The following is a 26,354-nucleotide window of genomic DNA, read 5'->3' on the forward strand; positions in this document are numbered from 1 at the left end:
CTAGTTCCTCCAACAGCTGCTCTTATTATCCCCTGAACAGAGGAAGCCCAGAAAGGTTAAGACACCTACTCAAGGTCACACAGCTAAGCAAGTGGCACACGGAGTCACGCGGGCAGGCTGGCTTTCACATCCTTTTTTTTCACTGAAGCCCAGTTTAAGACGAACCTTTTTTTTTTTTTTCTTTTTTTAACTAACTTCTCACTCAATATGTGAGGGGTGTGGAGATCCACTTAAATACTTAAATAAAGAAACTTTCATAGCGAAGGGCTAAAACCAACACAGCAACACTTGAATGTATACTAATTTTGGGGTAGAAAACCAGGCACAGCAGAATACCACTTAAGCCAGGGCCCCTCAGCCTCGGCACTACTGTTATTCGGGGCCCGGGTGATGCTTCGCTGTGGGAGGCTATCCTGTGCAGAGTATGTTTACCAGCATCCCTGGCCGCTGCCTGCCTGATACCAGTCACACCGTTCCCCTCGCACCCCAGTCGCGACAATCAAAAATGTCTCCAGACATTGCCCAATGTTCTCTTGGGGATAAACTCACATCCAACTGAGAACTGCCTTAGATTATCTGTAGGTTGCCTGAGATTTTGAAATTCCCAACTCACGGCTTGCTTTAAAAGAAAACTTAGGCCTAGCCCCCCAGAAAAGGCAGCCATGCCTGGTTATGAGACTTAACTGACACAAAAAATTATAAAAGTTTATGGTTTGGTCAATAAACACTTTGCTGTTAACTCATTTATTTTCACACACACTCTGTGAGGCAGGTACTATGATCATCACCCCCATTTTACAGACGAGGAACTTGAGATGGTGCCAGGGAAGTGCAGAGCACCGGTGTCTGGCACATGCTTACTCCTTATTAAGTGCCCCCCGCCCCCCATGCCCTGGCTAGCAGCACCTGTTATCTCTGGGCTCCTGCAGCCCCTGACATCTGGAACCTCCACATCAAGCTGGGCCATCCTTCTCTCCCCAACCAGGCCTGGTACACCTGTGTCCCAGAGAATAGGACCTGGCACACAGAAAGCCTCAGGAAATGATTAACAAATGAATGAACCCGATGACCAGGCTTCAACAAATAGGTTCAGACACCCAAATGTCCCCCATCACTACCCTCTCAAGGGCTTCACAGGAGTAGAGACAAAAGGATCTCAGAATATAACCTGCAGGACAGGAGGCAATTAGGGGGCTGAGGGCTTGGACCCGGGGATCAGGGCTCCGGTTGACTCTTGGGAAGGCGCTCCGTTTTTTGGTTTGGGAGAACTTGTTCCCCGGGGAACCCTCCGTCTTCCGGGTCTCACCTGCCCTCCATCCCGAGCTCTGCCTTCAACTCCACCAGGCAGGAGGCGTGAGCACTGGCCCCTGCCCAGGTGCGCGCATATCTGCTCACCGCGTTTATGCCCCGAACCCGCACAGAGAACCGCAAACCACTACCTTCCGGCTCCGCGCAAGCATAACGCCCCCAGCCCGCACGGCGGCGGTCCTCGGCCGGGGCGCACACCCGCTCTCCCGTCAGTGGGGGCGCGCGCAAGAACCCAAACTGTATCCCGATCCTTGGAATCGGTCCACCGCCCTCGCTACCTCTCCCTTTCGCACCCCTATCCCCTTCGTACCCCGCCCTGACGCCTCTCCACCCCCACCACAAACTCTACCATGCTCCCACAAGAGCAGAAAATCTGAAAAACATCCATCTTTGGAATAACCCATAGCGCGCACCGCAGGGCAGCAGCCAAATCACACACCTCACCAGCTCCTGCGCAGGCGCACTCGAAAATCGAACCGCACTGGCATGGAGCACTCTGGGAGCCGTAGGCGGGAGCGAAAGACACCACCGCGAGGACTGCCGGGAGTTGTAGGCCCAGCTTGCCCGAAAGCCGTAAGCGCTCCAGGCCGAACCGCCGCACGGGCACCTGGGAGTCATTCGCGGGTTGACCCAAAGCCTTCTGGGAGTCGTAGTTATTTTACCTGCTTCCGCGTTTTCTCTGAGCCTGGACCGTCCGGCGCGGGTTCTACTCAGGTGAGTACCTCCTGCCGCGGCGGGTCGATCTCGGCCCTTGGTCGCGCTGCCGTGGAGGAGTTGACGGTCTCCATATTATTCTCCCACGCATTCGGTAGGCATCCCTCGGGAGATGGCACTCCCCTCCGTGATCCCCCCAAAGCCGGTTTCCCGGCGGCCCTCCACGCGGGAGTGCCCTAAGCCGCTGGTGTCCCTGCTGACACGCTTTGGACTCTGCCGGCCGGGTCTCACTCCTTGTTCCCACCGCCCAAGCTGGGTGCGGTGCGAGCGCACCCTCTTCTGTCCTGATTACAACCTTAGAGTCGTCAGGGCTGGCCTTTGGTGAGGGTCAGACAGCCGTGGAAGCCCAGAGGAGGCGCCAGACCCAGCCCAGAGTTCTGGAAAGACTTCCAGAGCAAAGGACCTCAAATCTTACCATGCCCAAAAGAAATTCCAGATTCTCTGCCCTAAACTTACTCCTCTTACAATATTTCCCCATTCTTCCCTAACCCCCACCACCTCTTTACTAAATGGTCCCACTACCCTTACAAGTGCTCAAGTCAAAACAAAAGTTGGAGTTGTCATGAGTCCTCTGTTTCATCCACTGCCGTCCCCCAAAACTTGGCAGAGTCCCATCTACTCTGTCTCCGGAAGCGATCCAGAATCTGACCACTTCTCTCCAATTCCACTGTCTCCACTCTGCTCCGAGCTACCACTGCTGCTTACCTGGATCACTGCAGGAGCCTCCTCACTGGTCTGCCCATGTCTGTCCTTGCCACTCTCCACCCCTCTATTCACACGCAGCCCAAGGGATCCTGTTAAAATAGAAATTAGATCCTGTGACTATCCAGCTTAAAACCATCCAACGGTTCCTATTTCACTCAGAATAAAGTCCAAGCCCCCGACCCTCTCCAGTCTTGAACCACCAACACACCTTCCAGCCAACAGAACACAGACAGGACCTGCCCTTTCAGGTCCTTTGCATTTGGTATTAACTCTATCCGGAAAATTTTTCCCACCTTGATCTAATGCCTAACTCCTTCTCTTCCTTCTGGCCTCAGCTCAGAGAATAGTTCCCTCATATTACTGTTTCTATCTGAAAAGTATTTTGGGTCGGCTCCTCCACTAGAACTTAGTGCCTGCAACCTTTCCTGTTTTGCTTCCTGCTGTGTCCCCAGTGCCTAACCAATGTTGGGCACTTTGTAGGCACTGAGTGGATATTTGTTGAACGAATGAATAAAAGCTTAAGCTGAGACTTGAAGGTGCCAGGCCTGCACAGTGCTGGGGGAAGAGTGTTCCAGACAATGGGTTTACTCTGGGCACTATCTAGGCAGCCCGCCGGGAGGCAACGACCCCGCAATCCGGAATCCACGTGTAACCCGCCTCCCCTCTCCACCCACCCAGGAGAAGCCGACCCCTCCCGCCTCGCCAGGAGCCCGCGATGCCCGCCCCGCAGTGCGCCTCCTGCCGCAAGGCGCGAGCCGCCCTCCGCCGTCCGCGCTCGGGCCAGGCGCTGTGCGGCACCTGCTTCTGCGCCGCCTTCGAGGCCGAGGTGCTGCACACGGTGGTCGCGGGCCGCCTGCTGCCGCCCGGCGCCGTGGTGGCCGTGGGCGCCTCGGGCGGCAAGGACTCCACTGTGCTGGCGCACGTGCTGCGCGAGCTGGCCCCGCGCCTGGCCATCTCGCTGCACCTCGTGGCCGTGGACGAGGGCATCGGCGGCTACCGGGACGCGGCGCTGGCGGCCGTGCGGCGGCAGGCAGCACGCTGGGAGCTTCCGCTCACCGTCGTGGCCTACGCAGAGCTCTTCGGGGGCTGGACGATGGACGCCGTGGCCCGCAGCACAGCCGGCTCCGGCCGCAGCCGCTCCTGTTGCACCTTCTGCGGGGTGCTGCGACGCCGGGCGCTAGAGGAAGGGGCGCGCCGCGTGGGAGCCACGCACGTCGTGACGGGTGAGCGCAGGCGCGGCACAGAGGGGCGCGGTGGGAGGAACGGGCGCATGCGCGGGCGAGGGGCGGACACTGTAAGGCCACTGAGGCGTGTGCCCCAGAAGTCGTAAAGGAGACTGCGCGTATCCTAATTGGAGACTCTAAACAGGGAGGAGGGGGTGTGCATGTACACTTACGGTTCATAGTATGTGCGTGTCCTTAGGATGGGCATGGTAAGCTTTTGAGTCACTGCCATCATCTCTGTACACACACGCTGGCAAATAGAGGGGTGGTAGGGTACTCTCTAGGGGCTAGGGCTGTGGTTCTCTGCACTTTTATGACATTCTTTGTGTCCCTTGTCACATAAGGAGGGGTATGAAGGGGCATCTCCCATCAGAAGCCATCTATAGTCTGAACGCAACTGTGTCCTTTTCTCTATTCGCTTCTCCTCTTTGATAACACTTTCTCTGTACCAATCATTACTTAAATAATTATTGACCATTTATTGTGTGCCAGATGCAAGCTATATAGCCTAGAACAACCTACCTAACCTTGATTTCCTCTTTTATATAATGGGGCTATTAATACTATCTAGGTCCTAGAGTTACTGGGAATTAGATGAATTATGGGAATTACGTATGAAGCACTTAGACAAGACACTGAGAAACAGTAAACATATAAATGTTTGCCGTTATGATGATACACAAGACAGTCTCTGCTCCTGTCCGTTTCTCACATACGTAATTATAACCTGATTATAATTATTTCCTGTGCCACTAAGGAAAATGACACAGGAGGACCTAGTGAAGGGAGAAACGTGGGGATTAAGGAAGCGTTTCCTGAGTGAGCGGAGACCTGAAGCCGAGTGGGTAACTAGGTGAAGGACGAAAAGGGGGTGGGAGAGGTTCTGAGCAGAGGAAACAGCTTATGCAGAGGCCCTGAGGAGGGAAAGTATGGCCGACTTTAGAAACCCTAAGACCAGTGTTTTACTATAGACTCAAGTATAAGATGACAAGTTGCAGAGTAAGTAGAGATTTCGCTTCAAATTTATGGTGACTGTTGTGTAAATATGCACTTACTTTCTCCCTGGTCCTTCTAAATACCATAATCTGCATTCCCAGAGGCACTTGTGTCAACAGCCCACTTGAGCATCTCCATCAAATGCCATTTTGATGTCTGTGCAGTCTGAAGTACACTTTTCACTAAGACTGAAATTATATCTGTAGCGTAAAGCAGTTTTACTCACTACCTGAAAGGGCACCGAGCACAGAGCCTGGTTTGCAATAAGTGGGGGGCAAATGAGGACACCCCAAGTTGCTCCACGGGAGCTGGTGTGTTCCCCTCTCCTTTCTCGCGGGGCCCACCCGCAGCCTCCCCCCGGCCGCCCCACGGTACCGCGGGGTCTCCTCCCGCGGACCCGCCGGCCCCCGCGCCCCCTCCTCACCGGCTCGCGTCTCTCCCCCAGGACACAACGCCGACGACATGGCGGAGACGGTGCTCATGAACTTCCTGCGGGGCGACGCGGGCCGGCTGGCGCGGGGCGGGGGCCTGGGCTCTCCGGGCGAGGGGGGCGCCCTGCCGCGCTGCCGCCCGCTGCAGCTGGCCTCGCAGAAGGAGGTGGTGCTGTACGCGCACTTCCGCCGCCTGGACTACTTCTCCGAGGAGTGCGTGTACGCGCCCGAGGCCTTCCGCGGCCACGCGCGCGACCTGCTCAAGCTGCTGGAGGCGGCGCGGCCGTCGGCGGTGCTGGACCTCGTGCACTCGGCCGAGCGCCTGGCGCTGGCCCCGGCCGCGCGGCCCCCGCCCCCCGGCGCCTGCTCCCGCTGCGGGGCGCTGGCCAGCCGCGCGCTCTGCCAGGCCTGCGCCCTCCTGGACGGCCTGAACCGCGGCCGGCCCCGCCTGGCCATCGGCAAGGGCCGCCGGGTCGCCGCGGGAGCCACAGCCGTCCGGACCCCCGACTTCGGAGCCCATCCCCGGCTTCTAGAGACTCCAGTTCTCCGCTGGGATCCGACGGCGTGGGAGTGCGGGGCCGCCTGTAAATGACACTGTGAAGGAACCCGAGTTACCTTAGCCCGGGCTTCGGTGTGAGGTTGGGAAGGGGTCGGAACCCCTTACCTGTGATCCTGCAGAAGCTGGGGCTCTGCGCTCCTGGGGCTGCGGAGGACTCCTGGGTGTCTGGGGGACTCCTGGGCCTCAGAGAGGAGAGAACTAAACAACTTTCCATTCCTGAGCGAGTGGGAATTAGGGGGCTCCTTGCCCGTACCTCTGTGGGGTTCTGGGCGTGCTCATATAGTCCTAACCCTTCTTGAGCGCCTACTGTGTGCCTGATGTTTCATGTTTGCCTCCAGTCGGATAAGCAAAACCATGTAACTTGATGGGCACGTCAGTTACAGCAATCGTGATGCTTCTGTGTGAGCGCTGTACACAGGGCGGGCGCTGGGTCGTCTCATTTCATTCCCAGCATGATCTCATTGGCTGTAGCCTTGTTACCGAGTCCAAGCTCGCTCTGCTCCCTGCACCACAGGCCAATAAATCGGAGAGGAAGTGTTGAGGCAAGGAAACGACGGCAGACCGAGAAGATGGCAGACTAAAGTCTCAAAATAAGCATCTTATCGGGGTTTGGTTGCCAGTTTCTTTTACAGCACAGAGAGGGCGAGGAGATGAGGAAGTAAAGTGAAAAGGCCATAAGTTTTGTAAACATCACCTGGAATGGCCAGCCTCGGGGAGGGGATGTGTTAATTTCTTCTTTCTTGTATCCTTCCACAGGTGGACAGGGTCCGGATGTTTCCCTGAACAAAGGCACTTTGGTTTAACCTTCAGGCAGAGGGGCAGGGTTCCCCGAGGCAGGCCATTATGTACAGATAGTATCCTTTTAGTGAACAAAAGCAGCGGAAAGCAAAGATTAAAGTAAAAGAAACAGATCCAACATGTAGTCAGATTTGACTCTTCCCTGTTACAACCTGAAGCCAACTAGCCTGAGGTCACCTCGCTGGAGCCCCAACTAGGGGCTTACACCCAGGTCTGCCTGGGGTTCCTCAAGACAGTGGATTTAGTCCTTACCCCCAATCTCTGTGTGATGGGTGGGGAGCCGCTGGGTGAGCTCCCCAGACCTTAGATTCTAGAGGCAAAGCTGGGTGAGCCTGGGTCAGTGACTTAACCTCTCTGGTCTTCCATTTCCTCCACTGAAAATGGAATCAAAGCTTCCTAGCAAAGAGCCCTGTTGTGAGTATTTGATAAAGCGCTCAATAAATGGTGTCCGACTTGGTTGGTCGTATTAAAGTTTGGCCACCAGGGGGCTCTGGGTTGCAGGGTTGCTTCCCTGCCAGTCCAGACAGGTGTGAGGCTCAGAAACTTCCTGCCTGACCCCTGGGGAGACTTGGTGTCCTCAGTCCCACCTCCGAGCGTTGCTGGGCTGGTCCCTTGTCAGGAGTGCCCTCCTTGCCCATCTTCTGGCTCACATCCTCCAGGGACCTCCCAGAAGCCTCCCTGATTCCTCCCATCTAGGTGAGAATGTCTCCCTCCCAGAACCAGCAGCCATGAAGTGGATCTGAGTCCACCTGAGCATCTTGCGGTGGAGAAGGTGCAAGGATGCAGAGCTTCTGCATCTTCACGACCGTAAGATGTGTGTTGGGGGGAGGGTGACTCAGAGACACCCCTTGCCAGTTGTTGGGTGCCCTACCCCGTCAGGATTCCCTTGTGCCCAGATTCCAGGGCCCCCAGGATATAGATGTCAGGTGTCTGGGTCAACACTGGGGAGGGACAGAGAGAACCAGAGCTCAGAAAAGTATGACACTAGGATGAACCTCATGCCATCTCCCAGTGTCCTGCTTGCCCCCATCCTGGCACCTATGTTGCTCACAGAGCAGTCATAGGTGGAGGTCCTCAAAGAGATGGAAAAGGTCCAAGGTCCTTGATCCTCCCTTGCAGCTTTTGACCTGGTCTGTTTGTGGGCATAGGAGGATCGTGGTCTATGTTGGCCCCTTCCATAAATCAGAAGATGTAGACTCTTTTAGAGTAAACCTAGAAATTTCAGGATGAGAGAAGGTCAGAGCATGAAGAAGCACTTTGTCCTACACAGTGTCCCCAATCTTTATACCTGCAGCTCCTACACTTTGTGCTTCTCCAAGTTGTACCCCAAAGTGGAGACCAAGGACCCTGCATAGAGTCACGTGCTGCAGACCACTTACCCCTACACACTCACAGCCAGGGAAGTGGCAGCAGCTTGGGCTTGGATGGGGCAAGTCTGGGATGCCTGACACCACCAGATCAGTTCCTTCTATCTGGAGATCAAGGGCAGCTTCAGAAGCAGCAGTCATCCAGAGACTCTTTCTGGATTGGACTGCCCCAACTCCTCCCTCTTTCAGGAGCTCCCCTTCTCCCCAGTGATGACCAGGGAAGTGAAGGCTGAGCTCTTCTCATCCCAGGTCTGATGATAACCTGTCAAGGTGGTTCCTTCCATCCCACTCGCCACTCATGTTGCCTCCCCCAAGTGTCCATCTCCATCCCCTTCAGAAAATGGATGGACTGTGGTCTCTCGCTGCTCTCCTCGAAGTCTCTCAGAGCAGGGGAGTGTGGGGGGCACAGGACCTACCTGAAACGGAATCTTCTCAATGCTGGCTCTTAGCCCAGGCCTGATCACACAAGAAGCTTCAAGAAGGGATGGCTGACCTCAAACGCATCTGCAAGGGGCTCCTTCTGGTCAGAGGCTGAAACTGAGAACTGGGGTGCTGGGTCCAGACCCAGAATTGGGTGTGATGTTTGCAGGTTTCTGGTGTCAGTTTCCGTTCAGAAAGCCACTGGATTTGTATGTGGCTCTCAGTCAATTCTCAGGTTTCCCATGAGCCCTGCGCTCACACCTTCAGAATGAGTTCTAACTTCTGTACAATTCCTCCAGCCTCAGAGAGCCTCCCCTCTTCATGGTATCTATCGAAGCTTCCTCTCCTTACCCCACTTCTACTTTTTCCTGACCTTACCTGGCTTCCTCTGCACTTCATGATAACTCCCTGCATGCTGTGGTCCACTGAGGCCACAAGATCCTTTCCCCAATTTGAATATTTACCGTTCATGGAGAATAAAGGAAAACTTAGAATTTATTTCTGTGACCCATCAGCTTAACCAGACTTCTGATACTTCATTCCTTTATTTGAGCTGAATCAGGACGTGGCAGAGCGCCAGGCATAGAAAATGATCATAAACCATGTTCTCTGTCATCCAGAGTTCCATGACAGTATGAGAAAGGGATTAAAAACAAGAGCAAACTATCAACCTACTGGAAAGTGAGGGGAGAAAGGGGAGGAATCTGACACAGGGAAGATTTTCTGCAGGGGGTGAGGGTAGAGTCAGCCCCGAGGGGCAAGGAACTGTGAGAAATGCATTGTGTCTCTGAAGCTAAGTTCCCTCTTCCCTAGGATGAGGAGGCTTTCAGGGGAGACTGAGGAGGAGTTGGCTGTCCCCTGATGAGCACCTGTGTCCTGAGGGACAGAATGTCACAACTCCCATTCCCTCAGCCCTCTTTCCTCTGCAACTGAGACAGGTCAGGGATCTGCCCCCAGGGGGCACTGCAACCACCCTGCCAGACCCCGGGGAGGTCCTAGCTGAAGGGTTGACGCTGTCCATGGTCCTGGATCATAGCTGGGCACTGAGTTCAGGAAAACCCCAACTCTGTCAAGGACCCCAATCCACAGGCACAAGGTCCTGAGCCTTAGGCCAGCAGGGCACCTAAGTCGGAGGGGCTTCAGAAGGCTTTCTTTTTTAATTAATGTTGTCATGGTATCTAATTTTGTCTGCTTTTACATTTGACCTTCTCTATCCTTATAATTTACATGCATATATTATAAAGAGCATATACTTGGAATAAGAATCCAAGCTGACTCTCTGTTTTTAACTGAAGCATTTATCCAATATAGTCAATGTAGGTACCCCATGTTACATTTTATTTTCTATATGTGCCACGAATTTCACATTATTTTATCTCTCCATTCTTGTCTTCTTTTGATTTACTAAGCTTTTTATAGGATACTTTTAAAGACTTCTAGTTTGTAAGTCATACATTCTGATTCTATTCTTGTCGTCATTACCATAAAATTCCTGCATGCATAATTAACCTATTAAAGTAAATGAAAACCTCTATCTCCTCCTGGATAATCTGCAGATATTAGGAAATGTAAAGTCCACTTACCTCCCCCCGCCCCCAGCTTTGGACTTAGATGTTGCTATTGTCAGGAAATCTTTTAAAGTTTTTGGTCGCGCCCCACAGCATGTAGGATCTTAGTTCCCTGACCAGGGATCGAACCCACGCCCCCTGCATTGGAAGGCCGAGTCTTAACCACTGGACCTCTGGGGAAATCCCTACTGTCAGGAATTTTTAAACTATCTTCTATTGTTATTCTACAGGTAAAGAACCCCCCATTTATTTGTTCTAAATTGTATTGCTTCCTCATTTTTGAATTATCTTTACAGAGTATAGGTTATAAAATTATATTTCAAGATAGTATTTGCTTTCTTCTGCTCTCCATGGTGCTACTTGATAAGTCAGTCAAACTGCTCTTCTTTGGAAGGTAATTGGTCTTTTTTATATATAAATTTATTTATTTTATTTTACTTATTTTTGGCTGCTTTGGGTCTTCGTTGCTGCACGCGGGCTTTCTCTAGTTGCGACGAGCGGGGGCTACTCTTTGTTGTGGTATGCAGGCTTCTCATTGCGGTGGCTTCTCGTTGCAGAGCATGGGCTCTAGGCACACGGGCTTCAGTAGTTGTGGCACGCGGGCTCAGTAGTTGTGGCTCGTGGGCTCTAGAGCACAGGCTCAGTAGCTGTGGCACACGGGCTTAGTTGCTCTGTGGCATGTGGGATCTTCCCAGACCAGGGATCGAACCTGTGTCCCCTGCATTGGTGGGCGGATTCTTAACCACTGTGCCACCAGGGAAGTCCCCATGAAGGACTTTAAATGCTGGGACAGATGCTTGCAATGTACTAAGACCAGGAAGCCACAAACAGGTTTGTGCAGGAGAGTAAGGGTCAGCCCTCTGGCTGTTGGGAAGATCCCTTTAGGGTCCATAAATGAGATAGGGAATGGATTGGAGGTCAGGAAGTGAAGGAAATGTGCTGCAAGAATTGACAGGTAAAAGTGAGGCAAGGAGATAAAGATTATGAACGGAATGTCAGGCTGAGGGGCTGATCTTTCCCTGGGGAGGCTTCGAAGAGTTCTGGGAAGGAGAATGACATCAACAAGTTGCCACCCTTTCCTCTGTGCCTGGTGTAAAAAATGAATAAAATGAAGCCTCAATTTAATAGAGTCAGGAGACCAGAGGGGGAGCTCTCACCGCCTGTGATGAGTAGAGCCCAACAGGAAGAAGAAAGACTGCTCTTCTTTCCTGGCAAGGACTCAGCCAATGAAAAGCCAGGGACTCTTTGTTTACTCTAGCCCCCAACTTCCTTTGCCCCTCTATAAACGCGGTCTCCTTCCCTTGCTGTGTCAACACTTGCGCATGGCTCCCAATGGTTGCAGACCCCAAGTTACCATGCTCAGCTAATGTGGAATAAACCCATGTTTGCTGGAGAAATGTCTGGCCGTCTGTTTTTTTCCGGTCAACACTAGTCACCCCCAGCCTCAGGAGAACTTGCCAGGAGGACCTTTCTGTTCAAGGAAGAGAAACCAGCAGACACTAAGCGCACGCCACATGACGGGACCTCTGTTGGTTGATTTTTATGTGTTCTTTCTTTAATTCTCACATGGCTTTGAGGTAAGACACATGATCTCTGATTTACAGAAAGGAAAACTTGAGACACAGAGAGATGAAGTGAATTGCTTGCTAACGATGCCTTAGGAAGTGCTGGAACCTGCATTTGATTGAGCCCAAGTCTCTCTAATCCTATCACCTGTCTTCTTTCTGCTCTACCTGGGGACACTCATACAGTAGTTAATGCTAACACTGCCACAAAGGCTTCATCAACTAGTCCCTGACTTCTCCTCTTCCCCACAGAGGCTGTGATTCCCCCAGCCAGGACCAAGCTCTGGGCGAGTCCTCATTAGCTTGTTTTGATCTCTGAGTACTCGGTGGTGCTGGTGGCCTCCTGGTCCAAAGGCTCCCAGGACTTCATCCCGTGAAAGCTGAGGGAGGCGTAATGGAGTTCCTCTTGCTCCCCTGAAGGCGGGGCATCCTCTGCAGGGGACGACGTCTGGTCTGGGGGGCCGTCCGGCCAGGGCTTTTGCCTGGAACCCTGAGTAAAGGGGAGAAAAGGGAGTCAGAGAAGGAGTAAGGCAGGCACTTTCCCCTCCAAGGGAAAGTCAGCTTGATGGGACATTTATTCATTCGTCTTCTTATTCCACACGTGTTTCCTATGAACTCAAATATTCACTCATTCGTTTACAATTTTGTAATACTAAGACTGATTAGGCCATATCAAGGGCTTACGAATCGTATTTCACCTTCACAAAAAGCCCCAGTATGAATGATACTCTCATTATCCCCATTTTACAGGTAGGGAAACTGAGGTGGGGAGAGGTAAAGTAACTTGCCCAAGGTCACTCATATAGTAAATGGCAGAGCCAGGGCTCAAACCCAGGTCTGCTGTGTTATTGACAGTGTCTCCCGTGCCAAGTCCTGGGCGAGGGGCCAGATGGACTGTGTGAGAAAACAGACATGGACCCTGACCTCAGGCAGCTTACAGTCTGCTAGGAGCACTGGATTAGAGACAAGTAAACAAAGCAAATTTCTAACTTCGCGGTGTATTGTGAGATACCTTATGCAGAAACCAGAAAAGAGATGGCAATTCTGGCTTCCCTGGTGGTGCAGTGGTTAAGAATCCACCTGCCGATGCAGGGGACACGGGTTCAAACCCTGGTCCAGGAAGATCCCACATGCCACGGAGCAACTAAGCCCGTGCGCCACAACTACTGAGTCTGTGCTCTAGAGCCTGCGAAACACAACTACTGAGCCCGTGTGCCGTAACTACTGAGCCCGCGTGCCACAACTACTGAAGCCTGCATGCCTAGAGCCCGTGCTCCGCAACAAGAGAAGCCACCGCAATGAGAAGCCCACGCACCACAACGAAGAGTAGCCCCCGCTCTCCGCAACTAGAGAAAGCCCGCACGCAGCAACGAAGACCCAACACAGCAAAAAATAAATAAATAATTTTTAAAAAGAGATGGCAATTCTGGATCCTGGGCCTGGGCTCCATAAAACAAAAATGAAAATAAAGCAGGACCCAAGTCTCCCGGCAAAGATGGTACCCAGACACTGGTAAGCCATTCCCTTTTCTCTTTCAAGTCTGCCCACACCCCTACATCATCATGCTATAGAAGAGTGTGTTGAAAGCAACATTAGCCTTCAAAAGTAGCTCAGAAAGAAAAAAGAGTTCCAGGTTAGGAACAAATGGTTTTATGACCTCAGAAAAAAAATAGAATATCCAGACAGAGCTGCCCGTGTTAGACATAAGCAAGGTAAAATGAAATGACAAAGCAGCTAGGTGTATTGACGCTACTGCAGCCAAAGAGGGAGAAATAAGGATGTGCGTCCATTAATAATAGCCTTACCATATATTAAGAAGGGATTAAATTGATCATCATAAGGCAACATGCAGCTCAGATTAATAAACAGGAGAAAGTGATATGTGCATTCTTTCATTCAATACCTCTTTGCTGAGTGCTGGCTATGAGTTAGGTGCTGTTCTTGCAAATGAGGACATAAAAGGAACTGAAACAGCCCCAAATACCTGCCTTCATGCAGTTCCTTATTAGAGTGGGGAATAGTAACATTAGGTAACAGTTGTAAGCAATTTCCCCATGACCTAGGCACATTTCTAAGCATTTCTTGTAACAACCCAATGAAACAGGTACCACCATATCCACAGTCTCATTTCCAGAAGAGAAAATAAAGAAACAGAGAGGTTAACTAACTTGTCCAAGGTCACACAGCTTGGAAGTGGTTGGATCGAGGACTTGAACACAGGAAGTTGAACTCCAGGGCCTATGAAGCTCATCACTTTACTATTCTGCCTACAGTATGAAAGTTACAGAAAGGTTGAGAGTAAAATAATGGGGAAAACAAAGCTCTCTGTCACGGTTCCTGTCAAGATAGTGAATTCACACATGCCACTGGCTCTATTCACCAAGATCCAACAATAGAAGAACTACAGACGGAACTCCAGGATGACAAAATTTTATAAATCAATTAGTCGATTGCTTGATTAATCAGTTGATCACAGCAAAGTCCCTGGGGGGGAAGTAAAGGCTAATGTGAACAAATGGGGTCGGGGAGGTGATGTGCTGCAGCCCAGGGCTAGGGAATCTGCCCTGTTGATGAGAGGATGTTTCCCCTCAAATGTGCTTGAATTCTGCTCCTTTCTCTTGTCTACTCTTGCCTTGGGACAATCATTGCCTGCAGAATTCAGAGAGCGTGGACAGGGCAGTGATATGCAGGTGCCCAGAGGTAAGTGCTGGATAAGCACCGTAGTTTCCCTGGAGTGAAGAGAAGGAAAGCAGAGATGGAGCCTCACTGGCCTTTGGGATTCCTGTCATCATTTTCTCCTTTCCAAACTCCAGAGTCTAGTGGATCAAAATCCACGAAGAGTCCCTGCCCAAAGCTCCTTCTCTCTGAGGGTCAGAAGGCAAAGGGGTGACTTAAGCTGCTTTCTTGGGGGGACAGGAAGTGGGAATGATGGGCAGTGGCTTTGGTGCCTGGAGGAGGTCCACCCTGGGGCTGGTCCCCGTTGCTCCTTTGAGCTGACACAGACTATCATCTGCCCTTCACCTTCACCCAATCCATACTCCAGACAGAGTAACTAACATCCCCAGAGGAATATGCCCTCCCAGCTCACAGGGCTGGACACCTGTGGAGTGTAAATGTCCCGGAAGGAAAACAAACCAACGGAACCTGGGAACTTCCTGTACCTCCAAAGCACAAGTATTAGAACACTTTGATCAAGGGTTTAAACTAAGCACGCTAAATGCACTAAGAGAAGTGAGTGATGATATTACCATCATGAAAGTGAGAGTAAGAAATTAGGTACATCAGTCAATAACTCTGCAATATCTTTGTATGGTGACATATTGTAACTAGACATCATGGTGATCATTTTGAAACATCCAGAAATATTGAATCACTATGTTGTGTAACAGGAACTAACATAGTGTTGTCGGTCAATTATACTTCAAAAATGAACAAACAAGCAAACTCATAGAAAAAGAGATCAGATTTGTGGTGATCAGAGGCGGGAGACTGGGGGAGGGGGAATTGGATGACGGTGGTCAAAAGGTACAAACTTCCAGTTATAAGATAAATAAGTACTAGAAATGTAATGTACAACAGGATGATTATAATTGACACTGCTCTATGTTATATATGAAAGTTATTAAGTGAGTAAATCCTGAGTTCTCATCACAAGGAAAAATTTTTTCTATTTCTTTAATTTTGTGTCTATATGAGATGATGGATGTCTGCTGAACGTACTGTGCTAATCATTTCATGATGTATGTGAGTCAAATCATTATTCTGTACACCTTAAACTTATACAGTGCTGTATGTCAAATATATCTCAAAACTGCGAGGAAAAAAAGGAAATTATATACATCAGAAATTATGTACATAAAATGTAAAACAAGAAGTCATGTAATCACATAAATTATGTGAAAAGGAAATGTGTATGCAGTTCTGTAAAAAGTGGAAATATTATATCTGAAAAATAGAATAGGAAGAACCCAATGGCGGAATGAAGAATAGAATGAATACAATTGAAGGCACGTCAGTGAGCTGGAAGGGCCTTTGACGCCTGCCCTAGAAGGAAGTAGGGAAGGATGAAGAACACAACATATGAAAAGAATAGTTGGGACTTCCCTGGTGGTCCAGTGGGTAAGACTCCATGCTCCCATTCAGGGGGCCAGGGTTCAATCACTCTTTGGGGAACTAGATCTTGCATGCGTGCTGCAACTAGAACCTGGCACAGCCAAAATAAATAAATATTTTTTTTAAAAAAGAAAAGAAAAGTTACAATAGATAGAGGACAGAAATAGAAAATCTCAACTCAGATTATAATAGTCCCCAAATGATATGCTTTTTTTTTTTTTTTTTTTTTGGCCACGCCACACGGCATGTGGGATCTTAGTTCCCCAACCAGGGATCCAACCCTCGGCCCCTGCATTGGAAGCACGGAGTCTTAACCACTGGACCGCCAGGGAAATCCCAACAGTCCCCAAATGAGATAAAAAGGAAATTAAAAGAAGAAGAAATATTTGGACAAAAATAGTGGAGATAAAATTGCCAGAATTAAAGAAAAAATGAACCACTTCAGCTCAAAGGACCCCAAAAACACAAGAAAAAAGACAAGGAAAAGCCCACATCCAAATAGAGTATTCTTAAGAATATCAAAACCAAGGAGAAACGTATAAACCTTTCCAGGGAGAATGAGTGGATTACCTACCAATGTGCTAGACCTAAGATTTCTAACAGCGATACTGGGTACAAGAAACAATGAATAAAGTGTTCAAAGCATTGAAGCAAAATCACCTTGATCCTGGAATTAATATCCTGCCAAATGAAATTCAACTGTAGGGGCATAAAAATATTTTCAGACACAAGTCTTAATACAGGAAAACCCAAATGAGAACATGTTGGGAGGAAGAATTCAAATAAAAAGAATTCAAATAAAAATAACAAAACTAAGAAACCACATGCAAGAAATATAGGATACAAAGGTGCTCAAATACCTCAGGAAAATGTGTACCTGTATATATTTTTTTTAAAAGACCAGAGAATGGAAAAATGTTAAGTGTGTTCATAATTACCCAGAATGAAAACTGGAGATCTAGAAAAAGAACCAACATTACAGTAGAAGGTGGACAGAGGGAAAACCAATAGATATAAAAGCACTCGAGTTCTTTTTGTTAGGTGTAAGACAGAGATATTAAATTTTTAAATAAGAAAGGAGAAAATGAAATATTGAAAAAAAGTGGAACCAAACAGAAGAAAGAGGTAAAATAGTACAAAGAAATACACATGTATCAATAACCACAATAAATACAAATAGAGTGAACTCTGAACAGAGGATGTCAAATTGGATTTTTTAAAACCTGGTTATATACGATTTAAAAGAATCACTGCCAAAGCATAAATAAAATGTTGGAGGGGGGCGGAGAGAGGAAAGAATGGAGAAATATCATCCTTTCTAACTGACCAATGACAAATTGGTGTATCTGTTTTAAGATCTAACCAAATAGACTTTAAAACAAAAAGTATCAGTAGGCACAAAGACGATCACTACATGTGATTAAATGGGATAAAATGTTCAATTCACTAAGATACAATACTTCTAAAATATACAGTTTTAATTTAAAAATACATCAATTATAAGAAATATATTTGATAGAACTCCAGGGAAAAATTGACAAGTAAACTATCATAATATAAGATTTCAAATATTGACAGGTCAGGAAGACCTATTAGGAAAGATATGAATTTGGAGTTGAACAATACAGTTAACACACTGGCCTACTGATCTTACCTGGAATTTATGAAATAGGAAATATATTTTTTTCTGAAGCATATAGGAAATATTTACAAACATTCATCACATACCAGGCCACAGATCAAGTCTCAACAAATTTAAAAAATAGGTATCATAAAAACCATGCACTCTGAGAAAAAACTCAATTTAGTTAGAATTTAAGGACGGAAAGATGTTTTACAATCCCCATACATTTGGAATTTTTTAAAAATCCCCAATAATTTAAGATTCCAAAAAGAAATCACAATAGGGTTTTAGCACTATTTAGAACTGAGTGATCTTAAAATAACACATTTCAAAATGTGTGGAATGAAATTAAAGTCGTATTCTGAGAGAAATTTATCCAAAAATACTTTTATAATGAAATAAGTGTGCTATATATTAATAAGCTAAGTATCCAGCTTAAAAACATAGTGAAAGAACATTGGAATAAACCAAAGCAAGTCAAAGGGAGGTGCTAAGGAAATAAGAATAAAAATAAATAAAATGGAAAACAAAGATACAGTGAGAAATCAACAATCCCCAAAGCTGTTTTTTTAAAACTAATAAAAAAATAGGCAAACGATTACCAAGAATTGTCTAGGGAAAAAAAAAAAAAAAGAGGGACTTCCTTGGCAGTCCAGTGGTTAAGACTCTGTGCTCCCAATGTAGGGGCTGCAGATTTGATCCCTGGTTGGGGAACTAAGATCCCCCAGGCCACACCGAGCAGCCAAAAAAAAAAAAGTCACAAAAAACTGATGTCAGGAATGTAAAAGGGGAAGTAATCCTAACTAAACAGTATGCAATTAAGAGACTACTACCCATAACCTTTTGTCAAAAAATTATTATACTTAGGTTAAATGAACAAATTTTTAGGGAAAGAAAAGCTCACTAACGGACACATAAAATGACTGAATTAGGAAAACTGCACATAAAGACAAGAGGAGGCGCAGGTGGTTATACGAGCGACACATTAATCATTCAAGAAACGGGTCATTTCAGTTTTATACACTCTCAGATAATAGAAAAAATGGGAATATTCTCCAATTCCTCACTATTATCTTGATACTCAAACAAGCAAACAACACAGAGAGAAAGGAATACAAGAGGTCCGTTCTACTCTTGCATATATGTGCAAAAGTGCTCAGCAAAAGATTAGCAAACTGAATCTACTAGGGTGTAAAAAAAACAAAAACAAACAAACAAAAAAACCCCCACACACACTGTGAACAATTTGGTCTTCTCTCAGGAATGCTAGAGTAGTTTCATGTTACAAAAATCTTTAACTGTTTCATTCACCATTGGTAACAGATTGGGGGGGGAAATCATATTACTAGATGCCCCTGTGCTTTTTTTAAATTACAAAAACAACCTCATATGTTTTGAAAAAAAATTTTTTTCATTCTGCATACCAGCAATGAGCAATCAGAAAATGCACTTTAAGAAAGATAGCATTTACAATAGTAACAATAACTAGTATTTAGGAAGAAAAATAGCAAAAGATGACCAAGACCTGTGTGAAGGAATTGTCCCTCTTTCTTGAAAACATTTTTTAAAAGACTTAAATGAATAGAGATATCCATTTTTCGTGGATTAGAAGACTTAAATTCACAAACAAGTACACTCTTCCTGAATTGATCTATGGATTTAATGTAATTCCAATCAAAACTCCAACAGGGGGCTTCCCTGGTGGCGCAGTGGTTGAGAATCTGCCTGCCAATGCAGGGGACACGGGTTCGTGCGCTGGTCCGGGAAGATCCCACATGCCGCGGAGCAACTAGGCCCGTGAGCCACAACTACTGAGCCTGTGCTCTAGAGCCCGGAGCCACAACTACTGAGCCTGTGTGCCACAACTACTGAGCCTGCGCGTCTGGAGCCCATGCTCCGCAACAAGAGAGGCCGCGACAGTGAGAGGTCCGCGCACCGCGATGAAGAGTGGCCCCCGCTCGCCGCAACTAGAGAAAGCCCTCGCACAGAAACGAAGACCCAACACAGCCAAAAATAAATAAATAAATAAAATTTTAAAAAATAATAATAAAAAAAAAACTCCAACAGGAGTATTTTTTTTGGAACTTGACAAACTGACTCTAACATTTAAATAGAACAACAAAGGGCCAAGAATAGCCAAGACAACTTCTGAAAAAGATTCAGGAGAAGGTGTTGCTCTGTTAGATACCAGGACTTATTTTTGAGTTTATAGATTCTGTTGACTGTAGACACAGTTCTCAGGGACTATAAAATTGACCATTGGAATAGAAGAAGCCACAGAAAGAGGCCCACCCATGTATGGAATTTTGATGTATGGAGAAAATGGCATGGCAGATGAGCAGGGGAGGGAGTGAAGGACTATTCTATAAATGAAGGAGGAACATATATAGATCAACACTGCACACCACACACAAAACTCAACTCCCGGTAGATGAAGTCTTTAAATGTCAAAAGGAAAACATAAAACTTTTAGTAGAAACTATACTTGACTATCCTTCTAATCTTAAGATGGGAAAGAGTTTCTTAAATGAGACCCAAAAGGCACTCAATATAAAAGAGAAGACTGGTAAATATGGTTATATTACAATTAAGAACTTACCATCATCAGAGGTCACCTTTAAAAAAAGTGAAGATAAGCTACTCACTGGGAGAAGATACTTACCATGTATATAACCAGAAAGAAAAAAAAACAGTATAAAAATGTATAAAGCACTCCAACAAATTTAATAAGAAAAAGTCAAACATCCAGTAGGGAAATGGGCCGTAGATGTGACCTGGCATTTTATAGAGAAGATGTTCATACGCCACTGAAGACATTGAGAGATTTTCATTTTCATTGGTAACCAAGGAAATGCAAACCAACACCATAGTGAGATGGTGAGATGACAAAAAAAAAATTGAGAAAACCAAGTGTTGGAGAGATTGTAGATCAACAGAATCTGATAAGCACCGATGGGAGTATAAGTGAATGCAGTTGCTTTGGAAAACCATTTGTCATGATCTTGTAAATATGAACTTTACATACCCTATGACCTAGTAATTAAATTCTTAAGTAATGCTAAAAAAAACTCTCACATGTGAATACAACGAGACACGAATAAGAATGTTCATAAGAGCAACACCTGGAAACAACTCAAATGTCCATCAATACAAGCTTAGATAATAGACATAATCATAAAATGAATTCTTATACAATGGAGAACTGCAACTTTATGTAAAAATATGAATGACTCTTTGCGACCTAATGTTGTATCTACAAAGCGAGTCCAAGAAGAGTACGCGGAACGTGAAGCCCTTTGTAGGTTCAGAAGCAATTAAACTAAACAGTGTACATTTTGGGTAAACATATATGTGATAACACCAGCAACAAAAGATTCAGAGCAGGGCTTCCCTGGTGGCGCAGTGGTTAAGAACCGCCTGCCAATGCAAGGGACACGGGTTCGAGCCCTGGTCTGGGAAGATCCCACATGCCGCGGAGCAACTAAGCCCGTGTGCCACAACTACTGAAGCCCGTGTGCCACAACTACTGAAGCCCGTGTGCCACAATTACTGAAGCCCGCGCGCCTAGAGCCCGTGCTCCGCAACAAGAGAAGCCACTGCAATGAGAAGCCCACGCACCGCAACGAAGAGTAGCCCCTGCTCGCCGCAACTAGAGAAAGCCCGTGCGCATCAATGAAGATCCAACGCAGCCAAAAATAATAAATAAATAAAATAAATAATTTTTTTAAAAAAAGAAATTCAGAGCAGTGGTTACTGAGGATGGATCAGGGAGCAACATGGGTAGATAAAAGTTATCATCAATGTTTGAAGTCTTAGGTTGGACGGGAGGTTTACACTTGCTTATCATATTATGAAAAACAAAGTGAACACTGCTTGTTCCAGTGATAATAGCTTGGTCACGAACAAAGCATTTTGGATAACTCCATTTAGGGCAACGCGGGCCCAATTTTAAAAAAAAGAGGGGTCGTGCTGGACAGGGACAGAGTGAGAGAAAATTTCAGCCCCTGCCCTCTCAAGGACTTTACAAATACGATGAGAGGGTGGAGACAGGTAAATGTAGTGATGTTGTGTGATGTGACCCTCAGGACAGGGATGGACACAGAGCTCTGGGGATATAGAGAAGGGAGGGATGGGAATTGACAGGGAGGGAGTGGACAAAGGTTTCCCAGAGTAAGAGATGTTGATATTGGAGCTAGAAGGAGGAGGTGAGGTGGTCTGGTCGAAATGAGGAAGGAAGGGCATTTCAGGTAGAAGGAACTGTATATTCAAAGGCTCCGAGTCATAAGGTAATAGATTGCCATGGAGACAGTGAGAAGGCCAGTGTAGCTGGCTGGAGCGGCCATCAGGGGAGACCTCAGGATGGACTTCATATATCAGACCAAGGATTAGGACTTGATTCTCTAAGCAATGGTAGCAAACAACAGCTTTGAAACTCCAGAAGGGCTGGAAAGTACTGGTTTGGGGGACATGGTTCTGGCAGCCTGTATCTGGCAAAGAGGTGAGGTTGGCTCAGTGGTCAGCAGAGGACCATTGCATCTGGGAGATGAAGGGGAAGAACAGAAGGGGAGTCAATGCCCAGGTGTCTGCCTGGGGGACCAGGGAGGAGCAGGAAATACTGAGGAGCTCAGTCTGGACCCACTGAGTGGACATGCCCAGGGCTCCCACTGCAGGAGAAGACGCCCACATCACTCACCCAGGCGACGGTACCCATGACGGGGTCTTCACCATCCACGCCCTCTGGTCTCCTGGCTGCCTGCTTTCTGCGGGCTTTCACTCTAAGAGAAGAAAACAGTGTAAGAGAAGAGAAGAAACTGCAGCCAGGACGGCTTGGGCAAAGGTAAGCAGGATGCCCCCACTCCCTGGTAAGACAACTCAGGCATCCGGACCCTGGAACCGGACTCAGAGGCCTTCCTGACGTGCAAGTGAGTGCTTCATCCTCTTGGATGACCAGGACCTTGGCCAAGACTGAATTTCCATCACTAAAGACCCCACTTACACATGAAAACTTGTACATGAATGTTATTATTACTGGCAAATGATAGCCAAAAACTGGAAACAACCCAAATGTCCATCAATGGATGAACGGATGTGTAGAAATGTGCTCCATTCATACAAGGAAACATTATTTGGAAATAAAAAGGAACGAAGTACTGACACATGCCACAACATGCATGAACCTTGAAAACATCAGGCTAAGCGAAAGAAGTCAGTCACAAGGGACCACATATTTTATGATTCCACTTATATGAAATGTCCAGAATAGACAACTCTAGAGGGACTGAAAACAGATTAGTGGTTGTCTAGGGCAGGGGACGGATCGGATGGGATGACAAGGGGTGTGGGTTTCCTTTTGGTTTCATTTCATGGGCTAATGAAAAAGTTCTATCAAAATCACGGTGATGGACACACAACTCTGAATAGACTAAAAGCCAATAAATTGTACACCTTAAATGTATGGGAATTCTATCTCACAAAGGCTGTTACCCATTCCCCCCCCCCTGCAAAAAAAAAGACCCCCTCTGGATCTAGTCTACTCAGCTCTGCCTTTCTGGGACTAAGTGACCTTTCCCTGGACTGCCTACCACACACCTCCCTGTATGCCTCCCCAAGAACACAGGCTTACATGCAAAAGAAGATAAGGCACAAGCACAGTGACAGTAGGGCCATGGCACCAGCACCTGCAAGGGCCCCACAAAGCACTCCGGTCAGGGATGCCGGTTTCCCTGCAGAGGAGAGGGCTGTGAGATGAGCTCACTCCCAGGAGTCAGTCTCTTGCCTTCCCACCTCCTTGCAGAACTTGCTGGAGAAGCCCTTCAGGTCTGAGATGGAGCAGCCTGCCCTAGCAACCGCCTTCCGTCCAGGCCCCAGCCCCGCTCCCACCAAGCATCATCTTCTAGGACCTTAATTCCTTTCCCCCTAAGCCTCTGCCCCCAACAGGCCCCCTGACCTGGCAGCAGCAGGACAGTGGCGCTCTGGGCCCCGTGGACGTTCTGGGCCTCGCAGCTGAGTCTGAGGCCAGAGCTGAGCCCCTCGCTGAGGCTCAGGGAGCTGTTGGCCCAGGGCCCAGAGGAGCTGAAGGTGACCTTGAAGGAGGCGTTGCTGAAATTCCCCTCCAGCAGCCCCTCCCCCAGCCGCCAGCGCAGGGAGGGGGCCGGCTGAGCTCGGGAGGAGCAGCTGCAATGCAGACCCTCATCCTCCAGGGAGCAGGAGGGTCCCAGCAGCTGCGGGGGGTCTGTACAGAGGGAGGAGAGTCAGCGGTGCCTCTCCCCTCACCTGGCCCCAAGTGTCCTGCCCCCAGGGGTCCCCGCACTCACAGACCACGGAGAGGCTCACAGAGGTATTTTGGGAGCCCAGAGGGTTCTGAGCTCGGCAGGTGAATTCTCCTCCTGCAGCGCCTAAGCCTGGCAGCTCCAGGATCTTGGTGCTGGAGATGCGGGTGGCGTTCAGGGCTGGGGACGCCCGGAACCAGCCCAGCCGTGCAGGGGGGTTGCTGTCAGCAACACAGAGCAGCCGCAGAGCCTGGGTCTCCGAGATGAGAAGGGACGAGGCCCTGTTTTGCAGAGCCTTGAGGGCTTTGGGGGAAAGGGCAGCGAGAGCTAGCAGAGGCCGAGGTCTCATCCCTCCCGCCTTCCCAGGATCTAGTTGGCCTCTCCCTCTCCTCCCCTGGCCCGCTAGCTTGCTTCGGTGTGGCTTCCCAGGCTGGACCCTCACACCCGAAGGAGGTTGGCCCAACGTGTCCGGGCCTCGTATCTTCAGGGGAGGCTCAGTGTCTCAATGGGACGTGCCTGGGCTGCTTGGTGGCAAGAGCACAGAGAGCCTCAAGCCTTGGGAAACTGATGCAGTGAAGGCACCAGGAAACGGGACACAGGAGGCTTCTGTGGAGGAAAGCCACAGAGCAGAACCATAGTGAAGTGAAATGGGCTTTGACCAGAGTGCGTGAGTGCGTATGTGTGGTGTGTGTGTGTGTGTGGCCTGTGTGTGTATGTCCATGCGTGTGTAGGTGCATGTGTGTGTGTGTGTGTGTATTGCATGTGCATGTGTGATGTGCATTTCTGTATGTGTCTGTGTGTGTGTGTAGAGATGTGGATTGGATATGTGTGTATGTGCATGTATATATGTATGCGTGTGTATCTGTATATGTGTATTGAACCTGTGTGTGGACTAGTGCCTGGGAGGTGGGGGAGGGAGGGTGGTGATTTTTATCCTTGCTCTTCCCATACGTGATGGCATTCAAGCCCTAATCCCACCCTCTCTGCTTGGAGGTGGTCCCAGGAGCTGGACCCAGCCCTGGAGAAGAGAGGTCCTTTCCTACCTGTGACATTTCTGAAACAGAGGTTGATGCTGAGGTTCCACGGAGCATCTAGGATGGAAAAATATGGCCTTGCTTCAGAGGTGAGGAGTGGGATGGAAACTGACCCAGCACCCAAGGAAGGAAACCAGGAAGCGGGGATGGCTGCCCTTCATGGCCTCTCCCCACCTCGGCTCCCAAGGCTCAGATCCATAAAAGAGTGAGCTGGCCCTCGTTCCATCCCTGCCCTCTACACACACACACACACACACACACAGCCAACTGCCCTCAGGGACCCAGCCCCCCTCCAAACTCACAGGAGACATTGAGCCGGATGGTTCTCTCCATGGTCACTTGATCTCCTTGGAGTTCCACACGACAGGTGAGGTTGGTGCCATGGTCCTGGGGCCTCGGGGTGAAGGTCAGCACCCAGGAGTGGAGGGTCTCTGGGTCCATGGCGTCAAGGGCATCCCCCGCCCAGGAGAATGAGAAAACTCTTCCCCCATCACAGACTAGTGACAGGTGGCAGGTCAGGTTTGTGGGGCGGCCGGACTCCAGAGCCTCCAGAAAATGGATGTCAGGTTTCTCTGTTGGGGCTGAGGAGGACAGAGGGAGATGCCTGGGCCCCAGGGGGGTGGGGGCCCAGAGTGTGACCCTGAGAGGGACCAGTGCCTCAGAGCCACAGCTCACCCCAGGTCCTGTGTCTCTTCTGAACCCCTAAACCCCAAGACCTGGAGCAGGCAGTGGTCCTGTGTCCTGTTCCTGTTCTAATACGGGAGTCTCCACGTCCCAGGGTCCTCTCCTGGGCCCCTGCCATACCTGTCACCTGCAAATTCAGCTTCTTATCTCTGTAACTGTATTTCATATCGTCTCTCTCCACTCTGAAGAAGTAGAGTCCTGTGTCGCTCATCCTGGCATCTCTGATGTTCAGGGACCAGTTCTTTTTCCTGGGGTCCCAGAGGAGGTGGAATCGGCCCTGGGTCTCTGGCTTCACTTGTCTCCCTGGGTTGTCCGTGGCCACAGGATCACCGTGGTGTACGTCGTCCCCTTCCCGGAACCAATAGATGAAGGGTTTGCCAGGGAAGTACCACGAACTCCGAGGGTAGGAGAAGGAGAAGGGCACGTGGACACCCAGGCACGCCTGCACCGTCACTGATTCCTGCACTCGGAGCTGGTACCCTTGGTTGTCCTGCAGGGACCCTGGGGGACACAGAGGCTCCGCTGAAGCTGCAGCCCCTCCCCCACCCTTGCCGCCCCTCCTCCCTCGGCCCACTCACCCCCCCACAGCAGGGGCAGCAGCAGCAGGGGCAGCATGTCCGCGTCCGCCAGCGCAGAGCCCGGGTCCAAGTGCCTCCGTCAGGGAAGGAAGCGCCGCGAATGTGGGGAGCGACCGAGGAAGCCCCAACAGGAAGCCAGTGGGCGACAGAGAGACAGCCTTGGCCCAGCACAGAAGGGGAACTTGGACGCCACAGGCCGTAGGGGTGAGGTGGGGACTGAGAAGTCATGCTGTCCCACCCTCTCCCCCCGCCCTACGCCGCAGGGGAAGATCCTGAGGCCCCCAGTGTTGGAGACGTTTCACCGCATGTGGCTCTGAAATGATCACCTTCCAAACGATGTTCACGTCCACAGTGGGATCGCCGAGGGGGCCAGTGCAACCAGAAAAGAGAAACGGGGT

The 26,354-nt window shown here is 49.0% G+C and overlaps 3 protein-coding genes across 4 annotated transcripts in view; 1 reads left to right on the forward strand and 2 right to left on the reverse strand.

The window, feature by feature from the left end:
• LOC133078720 (sialic acid-binding Ig-like lectin 14) overlaps window positions 1-2,777 on the reverse strand; it is a 46,461-nt gene extending 43,684 nt beyond the window's left edge. Inside the window, exon 1 of the mRNA XM_061173888.1 lies at window positions 2,728-2,777. The gene's annotated coding sequence lies outside the window, so the exon portion shown is untranslated. The remainder of the gene's footprint in view (window positions 1-2,727) is intronic.
• On the forward strand, window positions 1,986-6,852 carry LOC133078706 (cytoplasmic tRNA 2-thiolation protein 1-like). The gene is made up of 3 exons (XM_061173863.1): window positions 1,986-2,022; window positions 3,406-3,950; window positions 5,392-6,852. Exons 2-3 carry the CDS (start codon window positions 3,443-3,445, stop codon window positions 5,967-5,969), a joined length of 1,086 nt encoding a protein of 361 aa, XP_061029846.1. The 5' UTR covers window positions 1,986-2,022; window positions 3,406-3,442; the 3' UTR covers window positions 5,970-6,852.
• A 4,824-nt stretch (window positions 6,853-11,676) lies between these two features.
• On the reverse strand, window positions 11,677-26,026 carry LOC133078675 (sialic acid-binding Ig-like lectin 5). Of its 2 annotated transcripts, XM_061173818.1 has the most exons (9): window positions 25,957-26,026; window positions 25,499-25,879; window positions 24,997-25,275; window positions 24,704-24,751; window positions 23,706-23,963; window positions 23,339-23,623; window positions 23,015-23,114; window positions 22,085-22,166; window positions 11,677-12,144 (listed from the first exon to the last, which is right to left on the reverse strand). In XM_061173818.1, the coding sequence occupies exons 1-9, from the start codon at window positions 25,991-25,993 to the stop codon at window positions 11,953-11,955; spliced, it is 1,662 nt and encodes a 553-aa protein (XP_061029801.1). In that variant the 5' UTR covers window positions 25,994-26,026; the 3' UTR covers window positions 11,677-11,952. The 2 variants fall into 2 exon arrangements, with proteins under 2 accessions (XP_061029801.1, XP_061029802.1); XM_061173819.1 differs by lacking the exon at window positions 23,339-23,623.
• Window positions 26,027-26,354: the final 328 nt, after the last annotated feature.

This window comes from Eubalaena glacialis, chromosome 18, assembly GCF_028564815.1.
Source record: "Eubalaena glacialis isolate mEubGla1 chromosome 18, mEubGla1.1.hap2.+ XY, whole genome shotgun sequence".
Lineage (NCBI taxonomy): Eukaryota > Metazoa > Chordata > Mammalia > Artiodactyla > Balaenidae > Eubalaena > Eubalaena glacialis.